The 15,667-nt window shown below is 44.8% G+C and overlaps 1 protein-coding gene across 3 annotated transcripts in view; it reads left to right on the top strand.

Moving 5' to 3' along the window:
* The window catches only part of LITAF (lipopolysaccharide induced TNF factor), a 34,546-nt gene extending 20,626 nt beyond the window's left edge, over nucleotides 1-13,920 (top strand). For 2 of the 3 annotated variants that reach the window (XM_049903308.1, XM_049903309.1), the window contains exons 2-4: nucleotides 5,637-5,856; nucleotides 8,721-8,877; nucleotides 12,346-13,920. In XM_049903308.1, coding sequence (XP_049759265.1) covers nucleotides 5,643-5,856; nucleotides 8,721-8,877; nucleotides 12,346-12,454 — 480 coding nt within the window. In that variant the 5' untranslated portion in view covers nucleotides 5,637-5,642 and the 3' untranslated portion in view covers nucleotides 12,455-13,920. Of the gene's footprint in view, nucleotides 1-2,083; nucleotides 2,293-5,636; nucleotides 5,857-8,720; nucleotides 8,878-12,345 lie in introns of those variants that run through there. The other variant, XM_049903310.1, reaches the window with a different exon arrangement.
* The last annotated feature ends 1,747 nt before the right edge of the window (nucleotides 13,921-15,667 follow it).

The raw sequence follows: 15,667 nt of genomic DNA, 5'->3' as shown, positions 1-15,667 counted from the left end.
TGGACAGATTTCAGCAGAGCTTCCAGACCAAGACAGACGAAGAAGAAAGGCCTGACGATCTACTTCCAATTAGCCAATGAAAACCTTACAGATCCCGTCAGAATATTGCCTCATAAAGTGTTGGAAGATGAGCCCTGTAGGTTGGAAGACACTCAGAATACACAGTGGCTGCAACGATGGACTTGAGCATATCAGAGATTGCGAAGGTGGTGCAGGACCAGGCAGTGTTTTGTTCTGTTGTACGTGGGGTTGCCATGAATTGGAACTGACTTGATGGGAGTCCTCGTGGCACAGTGGTTTGCATTCAGCTGCTAACCAGAATCCACCAGCTCATTGGCAATGGGTTTGGTTTTGATTTTCACCAGCCAGCAATCGCATTTGACTACATCACTTTTGAGACCCAGTGTAACAGGAAAATACGGGCCCCATGTTAAAAGAAGTAGAAAGAATTCAAGATGGTGAGAGCAGAGACTTCAGCCAAGTGTGAGGCCCTCTTCAACTGCATGGGCCTCCCACCCATGCAGCCTGCTCTGGGCACGTTTTCTGTACTTAAGAAATGGATTTGGAATTTCTCTCAGGATTTGGAAATAGCTAATAAAAGAATCATCTTGAGATAGTGAAAACAGAAGCCTCTGACTCCTACATTTTCTTTGTGGACTTGGGGGTGGAAAGCCCCTTCTATTAAATGGACATTCAAATGCCACTCCCATGGGTCTAATGACAAAGTCAAACAACTGTGGAGGGAGAGAGGGAGGGCGATCCCTTATTAACTCCTGTATTGTCCCCTACAAGGCTCCTCGTAACTATGGCGACTCAGACCCTGCAGAGACGTCCTAACCTGGCTGCTGTGATGACGCCCCCAACTACCCACCCACCAAAGGGTTCTCTAAGGCCACACTTGTACAAGGCAAAGCTGTAGCCTTGCTGTTTTGTTCAATCAGAAATGCTTTCCTACAGTTTTCTGGTTTGTTCTAGCAAAAAGGACAAGTATTTATTAGATCTAATTGTGCAAGTGCCCCAGCACACAGGGGTCCTGATCTTGGGTGCTCCTGGGTGATCTTGAGTGCTCTCTATAGCCAGCAGTGTGATTGTGTGTGTGTGTGTGTGTGTAAACTGCCACCAGCGGTTGCCGTCGAGTAGGTAGCGACTCTTGGTGACCCCATGTGTGTCAGAGTAGAACTGTGCTCCATAGGGTTTTCAATGGCTGAGTTTTCAGAAGTAGAATGCTGGTCTTTCTTCTAAGGCACCTCTGGGTGGACCTGAATCTCCAACCTTTGGGTGTGTTCGCACCACCCAGGGACCCCACAGCCGGGAGAAGGGTACTAATGGCTGTTCTTAAAGAGCCTCGTTTGGGAGGAGGGGTGAGCGTGGGGGAATGGAAGATTGTTGAACAGATCCTTTCTGGGAGGTGGGTGGGTGGGCAGGTGGGCCTCCTGCCCCTAGGAGAAGCCAAATTAAAAAGAAATGGGGCTGATCGAAGTGGCATTTCCTGGCTTGAGGCCTCAGGGAAGGAAAGCTGTGGAATTTATTTAGACAACTGTCAAACCAGCTGGTTATGGAGTTTTTAACTACCCTGGCCTGTTGCTCTTGTTCTTTTCAGAATTTTAAGTGGTTTTAGGTGGCTGCCTGATGCAAAAGCAGTGCTCAAAAGAGGCAGTGTTCCGGAAAAATAGGATGTGTCCACACGAAAAATGATACCTGATCGATAACCTGGGGGGCCTATTTCCTTAATTCTTCGAACAAGAAGGCCCTTCCCCATTAGGACGTCGTGGGAAGAAGGGGCTTCCCTCCTCCTGACACCTGCATGTTTGTTTACTTTTTAAAACATGTGTTCTGGCACATTCTGGCCGCGCTGCCTCGCTTCTGGAGGAGGAAGGCTGTGGATTTTGAAGAAGAGAAACTCCACTGCTGTGTGAATTCTCAGCAGCTTGACCCAAACTGTTTGCGCAACTCTAGGCGCCCTGAGACCTTCTCCCCCCACAAAGCACTCTGCCTTCAGCCACAGCAGACAGTACTATTTTGGGGTTTCCGTAATGCGTTGGCGCATTCTGGTCTTGTAATTTTTTATATGACTCAGTTTTCAAAATAAATCTTGTAGGCAGCTCCAAGCTTGCCTTTGCATTCCCTTCCTGTTTCAGGAAGGGACAGCCGAGTTGTGTAAATTACCTCAGAACAGCAAGGCGCCTGCGCCATTCAAGCTGTTCCCTTTGCAAAGTATCCCTGTAAGCCAGCGGAGGCCAGAAGCAGGCGTGTGGGGGTGACGGGGCTACTGAAGAGGGAACATCAGTTGAGGTATGTGGTGAGGTTTAGCCTGGAACTGACCTTGATGGTTTTCTTACCTCCTTCATCTGCATTTCTGTTCCTGAATATCAGCGGAAACCAGCAATGGGCCTTAAAGAAACCACTTTTCGCAGTCAGTCTTATTATTTAAACCCTGAACCTGTTTTTACAAAGGTCTTCTGTGATCTTATTAAACTGTCTTCCTTACCTTCTGCTTAACCCTCCTCTGTAGTCTTGACTCCCCCCCTCTTCCCACCTCCACTTTCATACAGGGACCCTGCATGGTCCTTACTTCTCTTACAGACTACCTGTTTTATCCACCCTCCCTCTATAACCTTCGGTGGCTTCCCATTGCCCATAGCAGCGTCAGCCAATGGAACCATAAAGCAAGTCACATATGTGGTGTAAAATTTTTTAGTAGCTACATTAAAAAAAAAAAAAAGTGAAAAGTAATTTTAATGGCATGTTTTCTACTTAACTGAGTACATTTCAACATGTAATCAATATAAAAATTATTAACGAGATATTGTACATTAATTTTTTCATATGAACTCTTTTGAAATCCAGTGTGTCTTTAACATTGACCTCATACCTCAAATTGGATGCTGAATTTTTAAACCAGAAATATTTTACCTATATTTAGATTTCATTAAATTTACTGTTGCAAAAATAGATTCACATAACCAAGTTGTCCCAGACTTACATAAAAGTTTTCCAATAATTAAATTGAATATCAGTTTTTAAATTTATTTATTTTTGTGGCAAATTTATAGATAACAAAACATTTGCCATTTCAGCGATCTTCACATGTACAGTTCAGTGACATGAAGTATGTTCGGTATGTTGCTCAACCATCACCCATAACCATTCTCAGATTTTTCCATCACTCTTCACAGCTCAGTGTCCTTTAAGCATTGAGTCTGTCCCCCTTCCTCCTGCCTGCTGTCGGTAACCACTAATTAACTTTGGTCTTGCTACACTTGTCTATTCTAGAGTGGGATCAAATGAGTGGGATCGTACAACATTTGTCCTTCTGTGACTGACTTATTTCACTCAGCATGATGTTTTCAGGGTTCGTCCATATCACAGGATGTATCAGGACTCTTTTTCTTTATGGTTGAGTAATATTCTGTTGTATGTGTATACCACATTTTGTTTATCCGTTAATCTATAGATGGACATTTAGGCTGTTTCCACCTTTTGGCTATTGCTTAAACTTAATAAAATTAAAAGCCCGCCTCCTCAGTCGCAGTAGCCATACATGGCCAGTGGCTACCATATTGGACACCGCAGCTGTAGAATGTTTCCATTATCACAGAAAGTTCATTGGACAGCACAGACTTACAGAACAAAGTGCAGACATCTCAAAAGGGCTTTCAAAGTTTCTAGAACCCGGCTTGGCAACCTATCTTGCTTTATTTATTGACTTTGTCTCATTGACTCTTGTATGAGTTTGCTTTCCTGTGCTTCTATTTCCACTTTGAAATGCCATTTCTTCTCTTCCCCCAGAGAAATCTCTTCTTTCAGGTTTGGTTTAAAGGCAGGGCTTCTGCGCAGGAGTCTCCCCTTTGCTGTGCAGCAGAATTAATTGCTGCTTCTGCTTCCCACGGGTTCTGAAAAACGAGACGGGATGTGGGGATGGGGCGGCAGGCTTGTCCGAGCCCCCGGATCCTGGCACGAGGCCCTCACTCTCATTTCCCCATTCTCCCGAGACGGGCTTAAATGGATTCTCTAATGCAGCTTCGCCCTGCCCAGTTGAGAAAACAGAGCCACACAAAGGACAGCTTTGTGCAGGTCCTAGAGCTGCCCCCGTGGTGGTGAGCACAGCGCTTCGGACAGGAGCACACCCTGAGTACAGGTGGTGTAATTTGAGGGGGGCACCAGCTTTGCTTAGAAAAAAAAATCCTTTCTTTGCCCTCACAAAGGAAATATGTGCCCGGCTGCTCTCGTACTCATTTTTCAAAAGGGGTATGGCTGTGAGTGTATGTGTGTGTGTGTTTACTTCTTAAAAAACTAACATGCATATAAAAAAGTGCACAAATCTTAGTTGTACAACTTGAATTTTCTCAAGGCGAGCACACCCCTGTGACCACCACTACGTGAAGAAACAACATGACCAGTGCCCCCAGAAGCCCCTCCTAGACTTGACTCCCCTTCCATGATAACCACTTCCTGACTTCTAGCCCCGTGGATTCGTTCTGCCCATATCTGAACTTTATGTAAATGGCACTGTATAGGGTGGTGGTGGTTTTTCTTTTCTTTTTTTTTTTTGGTAAATATATAAAACTTTTTCCAATTTACCGATTTTTTATGTGTATAATTCTGTGACATTGATGACCTTTATCATGTGCAATCATCCCCACTTTTCCCAAAGATTCCCGTCACCCTGAACAGAAGCTCAGTGCCCACAAGCAATGACTCCCCCGTCCCCTTCCTCCTGCCCCTTGCTGACCATTGATAATCTTCAGTGTCTATAAAAAAAACAAACCCGTTGCCACTGAGTCAATTCCAACTCTTAGTGAGCCTATAGGACAGAGTAGAACTGCCCCATAGGGTTTCCAAGGAGCACTTGGTGGATTCAAACTGCCGACCTTTGGTTAGCAGCCATAGCTCTTAACCACTATACCACCAGGGTTTCTTTGGTGTCTGTATATTTTTTTATTTCATGAAGTTAGATCGTACCGTATTCGTCCTTTTGTGACTGACTTATTTCACTCAGCATAATGTTTTCCAGGTTCATGCATGTTGTGGCCTGTATCAGGGCTTTATTTCTCTTTATGGCTGAGTAATATTCCATTGCACGGATAGACCACATTTGGCTTATCCACTCATCTGTGGATGGACACTTAGGCTATTTCCACCTTTTGGCTACTGTGAACAGTGCTGCAGTGAACATCGGTGTACTACAGTCTATATTTTTTGTGTCTGGTTGTTTTTGCTCAGCATTGTATTTGCCATAGTCTGTGGTGTTTCTTTTCCATCACCTGAAACACTGTTAGTAAAAACCGCAGTGGTTGAAAAGGAGGAAAAAAAATACTAGATTTTTCAGACAAGTCATTGTTGAGTGAAGAAATTTCTCTTCTGGTTGATGTTTCCCCTTGGGATTTCATGGGTTTTTGATGATTTTCTATTGTAGTTATTTACATGTTATGTTTACTTAGGGGATCCCTTGTTAAGGTAATAATTTGGGGGTCTTGAAGGGGAATTGAAAGTCTCCCTTTCCGGCTTTGGGGCAAGGCTGGGTGCAAGTAATTTCTTCAGATGTTCTGTTTGACAGGGAGAAAATTAAAGATTAAGCAAAAGACAGAGAGAGAGATGTCAGTTGAATTTCTGATTCCAGTGTCTTCTGTTTTTAGGTGAAAATGTCGGCTCCAGGACCCTATCAGGCAGCTGCCGGGCCTTCTGCGGTGCCAAGTGCACCCCCATCCTACGAGGAGACGATCAACAGTTACTACCCCACGCCTGCAGCGCCCGTGCCTGGGCCCACAACTGGGCTTGTGTCAGGCCCCGATGGGAAGGGCATGAATCCTCCCGCATACTACACGCAGCCGGTGCCCGTCCCCAACGCCAATGCCAGTATGTGCGGCCGCCCCAGGCCTCCCCCTACTGCCCCTTAGCCCTCTGCCCTGGCATTGAGGACTCCTTCAGCCTCAGGAGAGGGACCAAAGTGACTCTGCCTAAATAAAGACTGTCAACTAAGTGCCAGTCAGTCCAGCCGTACCGCTTATCCCAAAATCTCATACACAGTCTTTTACGTTGCACCTCGGTGAGGCTCAGGTTGCTTCATAGTAAGCTACTGTGTCCACTGTAAATAATTTGTCAGCTTATCACAAAGGTAGAACCAGCTATTTATCCCAGAGGAATTTGGGAGTGGGAGTTTGTGTTTGAAGGACCCCCACCCCTCCTGGTGAGGTCTGACAGAGAAACTTTGTCCCCAACCCAGGGCTGGAGTAGGAGAGGGAGAAGCCCTGAATGAAAAACAGGTGAGCTGAAGCCCTCCCCAGCTCACCACTAATGCAGGTTGCTCCTCTGCCCTCGACCAACTTCTTCATAGTGCCTGCGCTTTGGTCCTTCATGCTGCCCAGGTGCGCCCAGGTGTCCCCAGGTAGACAGCTGATTCAGTGTCACAAGCAGTGCAGGAAGTACTGGTTTAGAGAGTGGGCCTGGGAGTCAGACTGTGCCTGGGTTCACTTAATTAACCTCCCTGTGCCTTAGTTTCCTCGTCTGTAAAATATCCCGTTACCTGTTGCCGTTGAGTTGATTCTGACTCATAGCTATACTGTGTGACAGAGTAGAACTGCTTCATAGGATTCCTAGGCCGTAATCTTTATGGGAACAGATCACCAGGTCTCTCTCCTGTGGAGCCACTGGTGGGTTCAAACCGCTGACTTTTTGGTTAGCAGCCCAGTGCTCATGCTACCAGGAATCCTTATATCCTGGTTGTTGTTGTTGTGTGTCATCAAATCGATTCCAACTCATAGTGACCACGTGTGACAGTAGAATTGCTCCATAGGGTTTCCTAGGCTGTAATCTTTATGGCAACAGATCTCTATGTCTTTCTCCTGTGGAGTTGGTGGGTAGGTTCAAGCAGGGGACCGTTCCATAAGCAGCCAAGCACTTTAACCACTGAATCGCCAGGGCTCCTTTCATCTGTTAAATAGGCCTCATTAAGTATCTGCATCGGTGAATTGTTAAGATTAAATAAGGTTCTCTGTACCAGGCACAGAGAGATCATTTCGATAACCGTGAACTATTATTATTATTATTGGAGTCCCTGGGTAGTGCAAATGGTTAACATGCTCAGCTGCTGTCTGAAAGGCTGGCAGCTCACACCCACTCAGAGGTGCCTCCGAAGAAAGGCCTGACAATCTACTTCTGAAAAAAGTCAGCCACTGAAGACCCTCTGGAGCACAGTTCTGCTCTGACACGTGGGGTCGCTGTGAATAGGAGCCAACCTGAAGGCAGCTGGTGGTAGTGGTATTACTGTTACTGCCTTCTAGTTATTCTGACTTTTCAAAAATTAAGTGGATGAGATGACTTTAGAGTTTTTGATCACATCGCAATCAATAACTTATTGTTGAACCCTCCCCCCGCCAAAATACCCTATACAATTTACATGCTGCTGCTAAAGTAGTTTTCAATACTGCTTCTTTTTTGGAAGGAGGTTCTTACTATGAGTGTTAAGTTCAGTTAACTCTGAGCACTAGTTCTTTGCCCCTAACGTGAAGATTAGAGGAAAGGCATTCTAACAACGTAAAAAGAAACAGAAGGAAGGCACTCTGACAGAAATATGAGGCTAAACAACTTTGCCAAAATACAAAGAACCCACTGAACCCTAAGTGCTTAACTATTTCCATCAGTCCAGATTCCCTTCTGATTATTGTGAATGCCCTTACATGCTTCCACATAGTTTTCTCTTCTTCTCATTTTTTCATATACTGGTTTCATGTATCAACACGGTTCGCCAGCTTGGCGTCTTAAAGAGCTGGGTCAACGTTCCCTGGCTTGGTAAATAAGTGCTACCCATATCTTTAGGCATTGGAGTTCTTCAAGGAGCTCTGTGAAGAGTGAGTCATTCAATCAAGGATTAACCCTGTACCAGGCACAGTGCAAGCACTTTACAATCTTAATCACATCTAGCTCCAGCAACAGCTCGGAGGGAGACACTATTCCATTTTCTGAATAGCAGCTTTGTTGAAATATAATTCGCTTACCATCAAGTTTACCCTTTTAAAGTGTACAGTTCAGAGGGTTTTCGTATAGTCACAAAGGTGTGCAATCATCAGCGCTATCTAATGCTACAATATTTCCAAAGCCTCCTCCCCTCCAAAAAAAAGTCTTGAACCTGTTAGCAGTCACTTCCCATGTACCTGGAAACCACTAATCTCCAGGTGAAAAAAACACCTTGAGAGAATCACTTGGGAGGCATGAAAGGCAGTTTGGGGACCCTGCCCCAGACCTACTCAGTCACACTCGATGGGGAGCAGGGCTCAAGAATCTGCGTTGTCAATACCAAAAACCCAAACCTATTGCCATCGAGTTGATTCCTACTCATAGCGATTCTACAGGACAGGGTAGAACTGCCCCATAGGGTTTCCAGGGAGCGGCTAGTAGATTAGAACAGCTGACCTTTTGGTTAGCAGCTTGTAGCTTGGTGTAACTCTTAGCCGCTGCCCCACCAGGGCTCCACATTCTCAATAAGTCCTCTAAATGATTCTCTGGACTGTCAAGTTCAGACGCCTGGTCTACCTGAGCCAAATCCCTCCTCTGGCAATGCGCAGTCCCATTCCCCATCTTGTGTGTAGAGGTTTTCAGAGCCCACCCCAAGGTATGGCTGTGGAGGTCTACCCTTGCTTCTTCTCCATCTCTGGTTGTCTTTTGCTGGATGTTGCTTCCCTTGTTTGCTGAGCAGCCATGTCTGTCCCTCCCCATCCCACCAGTTGCCGTGCAGACTGTATATGTGCAGCAGCCCATCTCGTTCTTCGATCGCCCGGTCCAGATGTGCTGTCCCTCCTGCAACAAGATGATCGTGACGCGGCTGAGCTACAGCGCCGGCGCCCTCACCTGGCTCTCCTGCGGGAGCCTGTGCCTGCTGGGGTGAGTCCTCGGCCCACACTGGCTTCCTGGGCGCCCCTGTCCTCTCCCTCTTGGAAGAAACAGAAAAAAAAACACCTGTTGCCCTCAAATAGATTCTGACTCATAGCAACCCTCTAGGACAGAGTAGAACTGCCCCATAGGGTTTCCAAGGCTGTAAATCTTTATGGATGCAGACTGCCTCAGTTTTCTCCCATGGAGCGGCTGGTGAGTTTGAACCACCGACTGTTCAGTTAGCAGCTGAGCACTTTAACCACTGTACCACCAGGCCCTTTCTTGCAGGAAAGGCTCTGGATAATGCTGTGTCATGGGGGCTGCCCCGTGCATTACAGGGTATCGATGAGCATCCCTGGCCTCTACCCACCAGATGCCAGTAGCATCCCCCTCCTCCCAGTTGTGACAATCAAAAATGTCTCCAGACGTTGCCAACTACCCCCTGGGGGACGCACTTGTCCCCACTTGAGAGTCACTGCACTTGAGCATATTAGCACCTGGGAGTTGCTGTTCTGGCATTTCTTCTGCTTTTCTGCTAAATTAACACTCACAGCGTGTAGGGACAAGCATCACAGCCGCCCGTGTCTGTGTAGGGCGATACCCTCAGGGATTTCTTTTCCTTCTAGATTTTCATGACTTAAATAATGATGTTTGCTCGGGCCTGAGAGAAGCTTTAAACAATCTGTACGTTAAAATACTTTATAGTAATCTCTTCAAAACCTCTTATCCTTTTATGACCTCAAGTATTTTTCCTGTTGCCTTTGCTGGTGGATTGTATAAATATTTATGTCTGCACCAAGGGTATTATGTTCAAAGAGATAATAGTTTCTGTTCTAGGAGAGAAATTTGAGAAAAGACAATTGAATTTTTTCTTTTTCCCTAAGCAGGTAAAAGTAGCCTCTTTTTATTCTTGGATGTATTAGCTACTCAGGGAACCATCGGTGTGTATGGGGCGGGGGGTACCACACTACCAAACCTGCTGCTGTCCAGTCGATTCCGACTCATAGCGACCCTGTAGGGCAGAGTAGAACGGCACCATAGGGTTTCCAAGGCTGTAATCTTTACGGAAGCAGATTGCAGTATCTTTCTCCTGCAGAGTGTCTGGTGGGCTCAAGCCGCCTACCTTTCGGTTAGCAGCCGGGTGCTTAACCACTGCGGCACCAGGGCTCCTTTTGGGGGGGCTCCCTTTTCTTCCTTGAAAGAAACAGTGTTGGTGTATTTCCTTCCAGAAGTGCTTGTACAACTGGCCTGTTCCTCCCTATCGTCTGCTTGTGAGTTCAGTCAAGAAGGAATAATATTTCTCTTTCTAATTTCAAAGAGAAGCTCAAAGCCCCAGAGAGATTAATTAACAGCCTTAAGGTCACGCATTAAGTGGGGAAGAAAAGAGACTAAACAGAAGTTTCTTGGCATCAAAGCCCCTGTCCCACTCACAGAACTCCAGTTCTTGTTTTCATTCCCCAGGCAGAAAATGCTAAATGGAAGTTCATCGACTTTGGTGTTAAAGCTAATTTTTATCTCAGAAATCAAGGAAAGATCAGAGCCTCGTTTGTGATCTAGTAAATGCGAAGGAAAACTTTCCCACTTGGTCTTGAATGCCACTTTGAATTTTCAAAGCTGTTTTATAGTATATGTTTTTTTTACAAACAACTACTCGCTATCTGGTGGCCAATTTCACTTTCTTATTTTCCAATATAAGAACGTAGAGGGGAATTATATGATTGTACTATTTTTAATGGTTGTTGAAAGATTCTCTGGATAAAAAAAGCATGGAAAAATTTTTTTTTTTTAATCAAGGAAAGGCAGAATGGAAACTATATTGAGTGTTGGCTTCAGCTGATTGGACTTTTGAAATTGTCCTTCCTTTTTTTCCATAAACATTGTAGAGTAGGTTCAAATTCTGCCTCTCACTAGCTGTGTGGCCCTGGGCAAGTGACTTCACCTCTTTGTGCTTCTGTGTCCTCATCTATAAACTGAGGATAATAATAATGCCTGGCTCAGGGATTGTTGAAGATAAAATGAGCGAATGTGTGTGCGGTACTGCTTAGAGTCGTGCCTGCACAGGTAAGCTTCACAGGTAAGCTGTAGGTAAGGGTTGTCTCTAAATGGACTCACTGCCCCTTATTGAACTTCTGATAAAAGTAGGCAATTAGAGGTTATTTCTTTCACAAGATACTTCCTCATCAGAATAGTTTCAGATCCCGTTTTATGTGAGTTACTATCTTTCTGTAAAACGTTAGGTTTTTTGTTTTGTTTTGTTTTTTAACTACATTTTTGGCAAACACCAATTGTAAGGCTGTTTGAAGATCCTGCCTCTCTTTGCTGGTGACTGATTATGTAGGTTAAGAGAAGCATTATCTGGGAAACTTTATTTGGTTGTTGTTTTAAGAAGAAGCCTCTCCATATGAAAAAGAAAATTACAGCGTCAGACAGGAGTTAGCAAACTATGACCCCTGGGCCAAAGCTGGCCCACTGCCTGTTTTATGTTTTATTCCAGTGTAGCCACACTTATTTGTTTATGGGTTGTCTGTGGCTGCTTTCAGGCTACAAGGGCAGAGCTGAGTAGTCCCAGCAGAGACTGCATGGCCCATAAAGCCTGAAATATTTACTATCTGGCTCTTCACAAAAAAAATCTTTGCCAACATCTGATCTAAGACTTTGAAAGATACCCAAATGACCCAAGGTTTGAAAAAACACCTAGGGCTGGCCTTCTGTGGAGGTATCCTTGGCATTGGCTGAGTATTAGTCTCCTGAGGCTGCTTTAACAAATGACCACAAACTGGGTGGCTTAAACAACAGAAAGGTATTCTCTCACAGCTCGGGAGGCCAGGAGTCCAAAAGCAAGGTGTCAGCAGGGCCATGCCCCCTTTGAAGGCTCCAGGTGAGGATCCTTGCTTGCCTCTTCCAGCTCCTGGTGGCTCCAGGTGTTTTTTGGCTTGTGGCTGCATCCTTCCAGTCTCTGCCTCCATCTTCACGTGGCCCTACTCCCTCTACAGTCTCCTTTGTTTGTGTGTCTCAAGTCTCTCTGTTCTCTTATAAGGATGCCTGTCAATGGATTTAAAAAGATCCCTGGGTAGCATTCATGGTTTGTGCTCGACTACCAACCTAAAGGTTGGCAGTTTGAACCCATTCAGTGGTGCCAGGGAAGAAAGGCCTGGCAGTCTGCTCCAAGATTACAGCCAAGAAAACCCTATGGAGCTCAGTTCTGCTCTGTCACACATGGAGTTGCTATGAGTCAGAATCGACTTGACGGCAACCGGTTTGGTTTTGGTTTTGGTTGTTGGATTTAAAATCCACTCTAAATCTGAGATGATTTCATCTCGAGATCCTTAAGTTAATGACTTCTGCAAGGACCCTTTTTCCGAATAAGGTCACACTCCCTGATTCCAGGGGTTAGGACATGGACATCTGTTTTGGGGCTACCACTCACTGCACCTCAGTCACTAATGTGGCCGGTGTACGGCTGTTCTGTCCCCCCAGGTGCGTGGCGGGCTGCTGCTTCATCCCCTTCTGCGTGGATGCTCTGCAGGACGTGGACCACTATTGCCCAAACTGCAAAGCTGTCCTGGGCACCTACAAGCGTTTGTAGGCCTTGGCCAGACATGGAGGCAGCTGTGGGCTGCAAGAAGTCCTTTCTGACTTTCACCCAGCCCCACCCTGGTGGAGGTTCTGCCGCGGTGGTCTTCTCTCCCCAGGGGTCCATCATCAAAAGTCACAAACCTCCAAACCCTGGACATTGCTGCTTGGAGATGTGCACAGGATATTCAGAGACATTCACTGCAAGAGTGGGTTCAAGGGTCTCCTGCCCACCTGTGACCCCAACTCATCCCGTCTAACTGGGGTGGTTGCCCTGTCGGAATATCTTATGGCGATCTGCCATGGGCTGGCTCCTTTCCCTGCCTCCGTGGGCCATTCTGGTGGTGGTCTCAAGCTGAGAAGCCACAGGTTCCCTTTTTCAGACTGTTCTGGCTGGAATGGGGTGGAACCAGCCTTGAGTGCCTACCATCTTACCCACCCCGCCCTACCCCTGGTGACACAAATCTTGCCTTACAGACTTCAAGGGCTTGTCTCTGATTATATTAATTGACTTTTCATTAGCACATAAATTCACGTTAATTTTTTAATTCTTGTTTAAGTACAAGGAGGGGCTATTAACACCACCAGACACACAGCCGTGAGGTCATGAATGCGTGTTTGGAGAACAGGGCTGGATCTTACCATCGGTCTGCCTTTCCTGGCTCTCTGTACCAGACGCCCAGCACCACGTTCCGTGAAGGGCTTTTTTCTCATGCAGGAATTGTTTGTACCGACAGTTTTTATGACCTCCTTTTGTCTTAAACACTTCTGAACAGGATTTTGAAAGGAGGGATTTATGGAACCATTTTCTCTGGCCATATGGCTGGTATCATTTTCACATTTGCCAGTGCACTCTCACTTTTTTATATTTTTTAAAACAGAAAAAGAAGTGAGCCATTTCATCCACTGCCCTTAATTGGGTTTAGTGTGGTTCTTAAAAACGTCTATCATGAACTCTCAAAGTGGGGGCCCTTTTGGCTTCCTGGTGGTGTGCTTGGGAAGATGGGAAGCACCATTGATCTTGGTCCAGATACTGTGGTGCTGAAGGGCTCGGTGACCTGGCCTGTTTCAGAGGAATCTAAAATTTGATTTTATTATACAGAAATACAGTTTATTATATTGCATCAGAAGACATGATTTCTAGGACTCAAGCAGCAAGCCAGGTTCTAGGCAAGCTGCTGTGTCATCTTTGAAATCAAGACAAAGCTGGGCTAGACTTCCAAGAGTCCCCCTTCCAATAGTAAATTGTCATAGGGAATGCACATGAATAATATTAGTAGAAGTCAAACCTAGGCCTTAGAACAAAATCTGTATATTGGTTGAAAAATGTAGCCATAATCGATTCAGCTTATTCACTCGATGTTTTGGAAATTTCCATAATTATTTTTGCAATGACTGTGGATACCCACACAGTACTTTGGTTTTTTTTCTGCTTTTAAAAAATAAAGTCTTTGGTTCACTTAGTGAACTATTTATCAATTCTCATGGTGTGAAGAAAGATCTCGTGTTGTGTTTCCAGCTGGTGCTACAAAGAACCTTTATTTGCTCCATAACGGTAGAAAATCTGTCATGATAGAGACTTGAGACTGCTGAATATCCTGCAATGTCAAGATGTCCGATGTTGAGTTGGGTGGAGTGCTCCTGAGGCAGATTTGGACATTGGGTTATTGGAACCCAATGAGCGTCCTTGGTGGCAGCAAGCCATAGCTTTCAAGTTTTAATAAAATGCACAGAAGAAAGCTGCCCTCATTCATTCTCTGAACAAAACACCCTTTGTGAATTGATTGGGGTGGTTGTGAGATGCTAGAAGGGGGCATTGTAACTCGCCAGGAATTGGAATGCCATCTCCCCGTTTCCTACCTGATGATATGGCTTCATTTCGGGGTGTGCAGGGAAAATAATGTTATTTGGGTACAGCTTTCATTGTCATTTAAACCATAATTTATGGTCTTGAGAAATTGCTGTTTACCCAATCCTGGTTGTGTGTTTTTCTTTCATTTGACAGAACCCAAGGTCATGCATATTTAGCAGTTTTGCTCAGATGGTGGTATGAGAATCCGTCCCAAGCTGCTGTTAATTACATATGCAATGCAAAGGCTTTAAAACAAGAGCCACATTTCAAGGACTGCAGAAATATGTAATATATGGATCTTAAAAAACAATATCAGATGCTTGAGTATGAAGCATTTGTTAGCCATTCCATGTTATTGTTCATAGTATACAGGCTTATTCATATCTTTTTACCAATGGAAAAGGCTCTTTTGTTCTGCCACTGGTTGTTGGGGACTTTGGAATAGCCTGTTACAAACACTGAATCGCATTCATTTATGAAAGGGCTTTATACCTACTTGTATCTCCAAGAAGAATCTTCACCTATTTCAAACCAAAGTAGCTGTATATCTTACATGCTGTTGTGGCCGTCTAGCTAAGGTGGCCTTATACATAAGTGTTGGTTTGTGTTTTGCTAACAAAAGGTATTCTGTTATCACATCTATTTAAGCTACTTCAGAAGCACATGACTGATTCTTTGCTGACCACAGCATTGCCCATGAAAATGTTTTCTCTGGGACAACGGTTGTCCCCGTTGCTACTGAGAACATTTCTGTTGGGTACTGAACTATTTATAAATGTTGCTTCACACACTCACACACACAATTTGGCCTTGATTTTTCTCTCTTCCTTGAGAGTGCCTTGTGTTTGGGATGTTAAAATACTTCTCTGGTTCTTTGGGCTCAAGATCTTTGTAAGGAGTAAATCTAGACGTTGGAATTTTACTTCCAAAATCCTGATTTGCATTTTGGATCCTATTAAAGTTTTCTGCTGCTTTTATTACTCAACTGTTTACAATGAGTCGTCTGTTTTTCATCTGAACATGAGTGAATTGAAAGGAGATCCAGCCAGGGTGATGAAAGAGAGAAACCAGATTTTTTTTTTTTTAATCTAAGAATTTTAAAGAAACAAGATTCTGAGGCTCAGGAAGATTAAAAATAATGAAACAGTTCAGATACAAGGATACCATCTAATGCATTTAGCCAGCCATCTTGTGACTGTTCTCTGCAACATTAGGAAAATTTTCATGTGTTTAAGCACTTTGAAAGCTCTAAGTACTGTGGTATCTGTTAAGTGACCTTGTGCATGCTTTTCCAAACTGGGCAAAATCCATTTAATGGCTGTGTCCTTGTCACAGTGAGTCATAGGTAATGTTAGTTCCAACTCATGGCGACCT

Source organism: Elephas maximus, chromosome 12 (assembly GCF_024166365.1).
Source record: "Elephas maximus indicus isolate mEleMax1 chromosome 12, mEleMax1 primary haplotype, whole genome shotgun sequence".
Lineage (NCBI taxonomy): Eukaryota > Metazoa > Chordata > Mammalia > Proboscidea > Elephantidae > Elephas > Elephas maximus.
The sequence above is the reverse complement of the archived record's forward strand: the minus strand, read 5'-3'. Positions and strand labels throughout refer to the sequence as shown.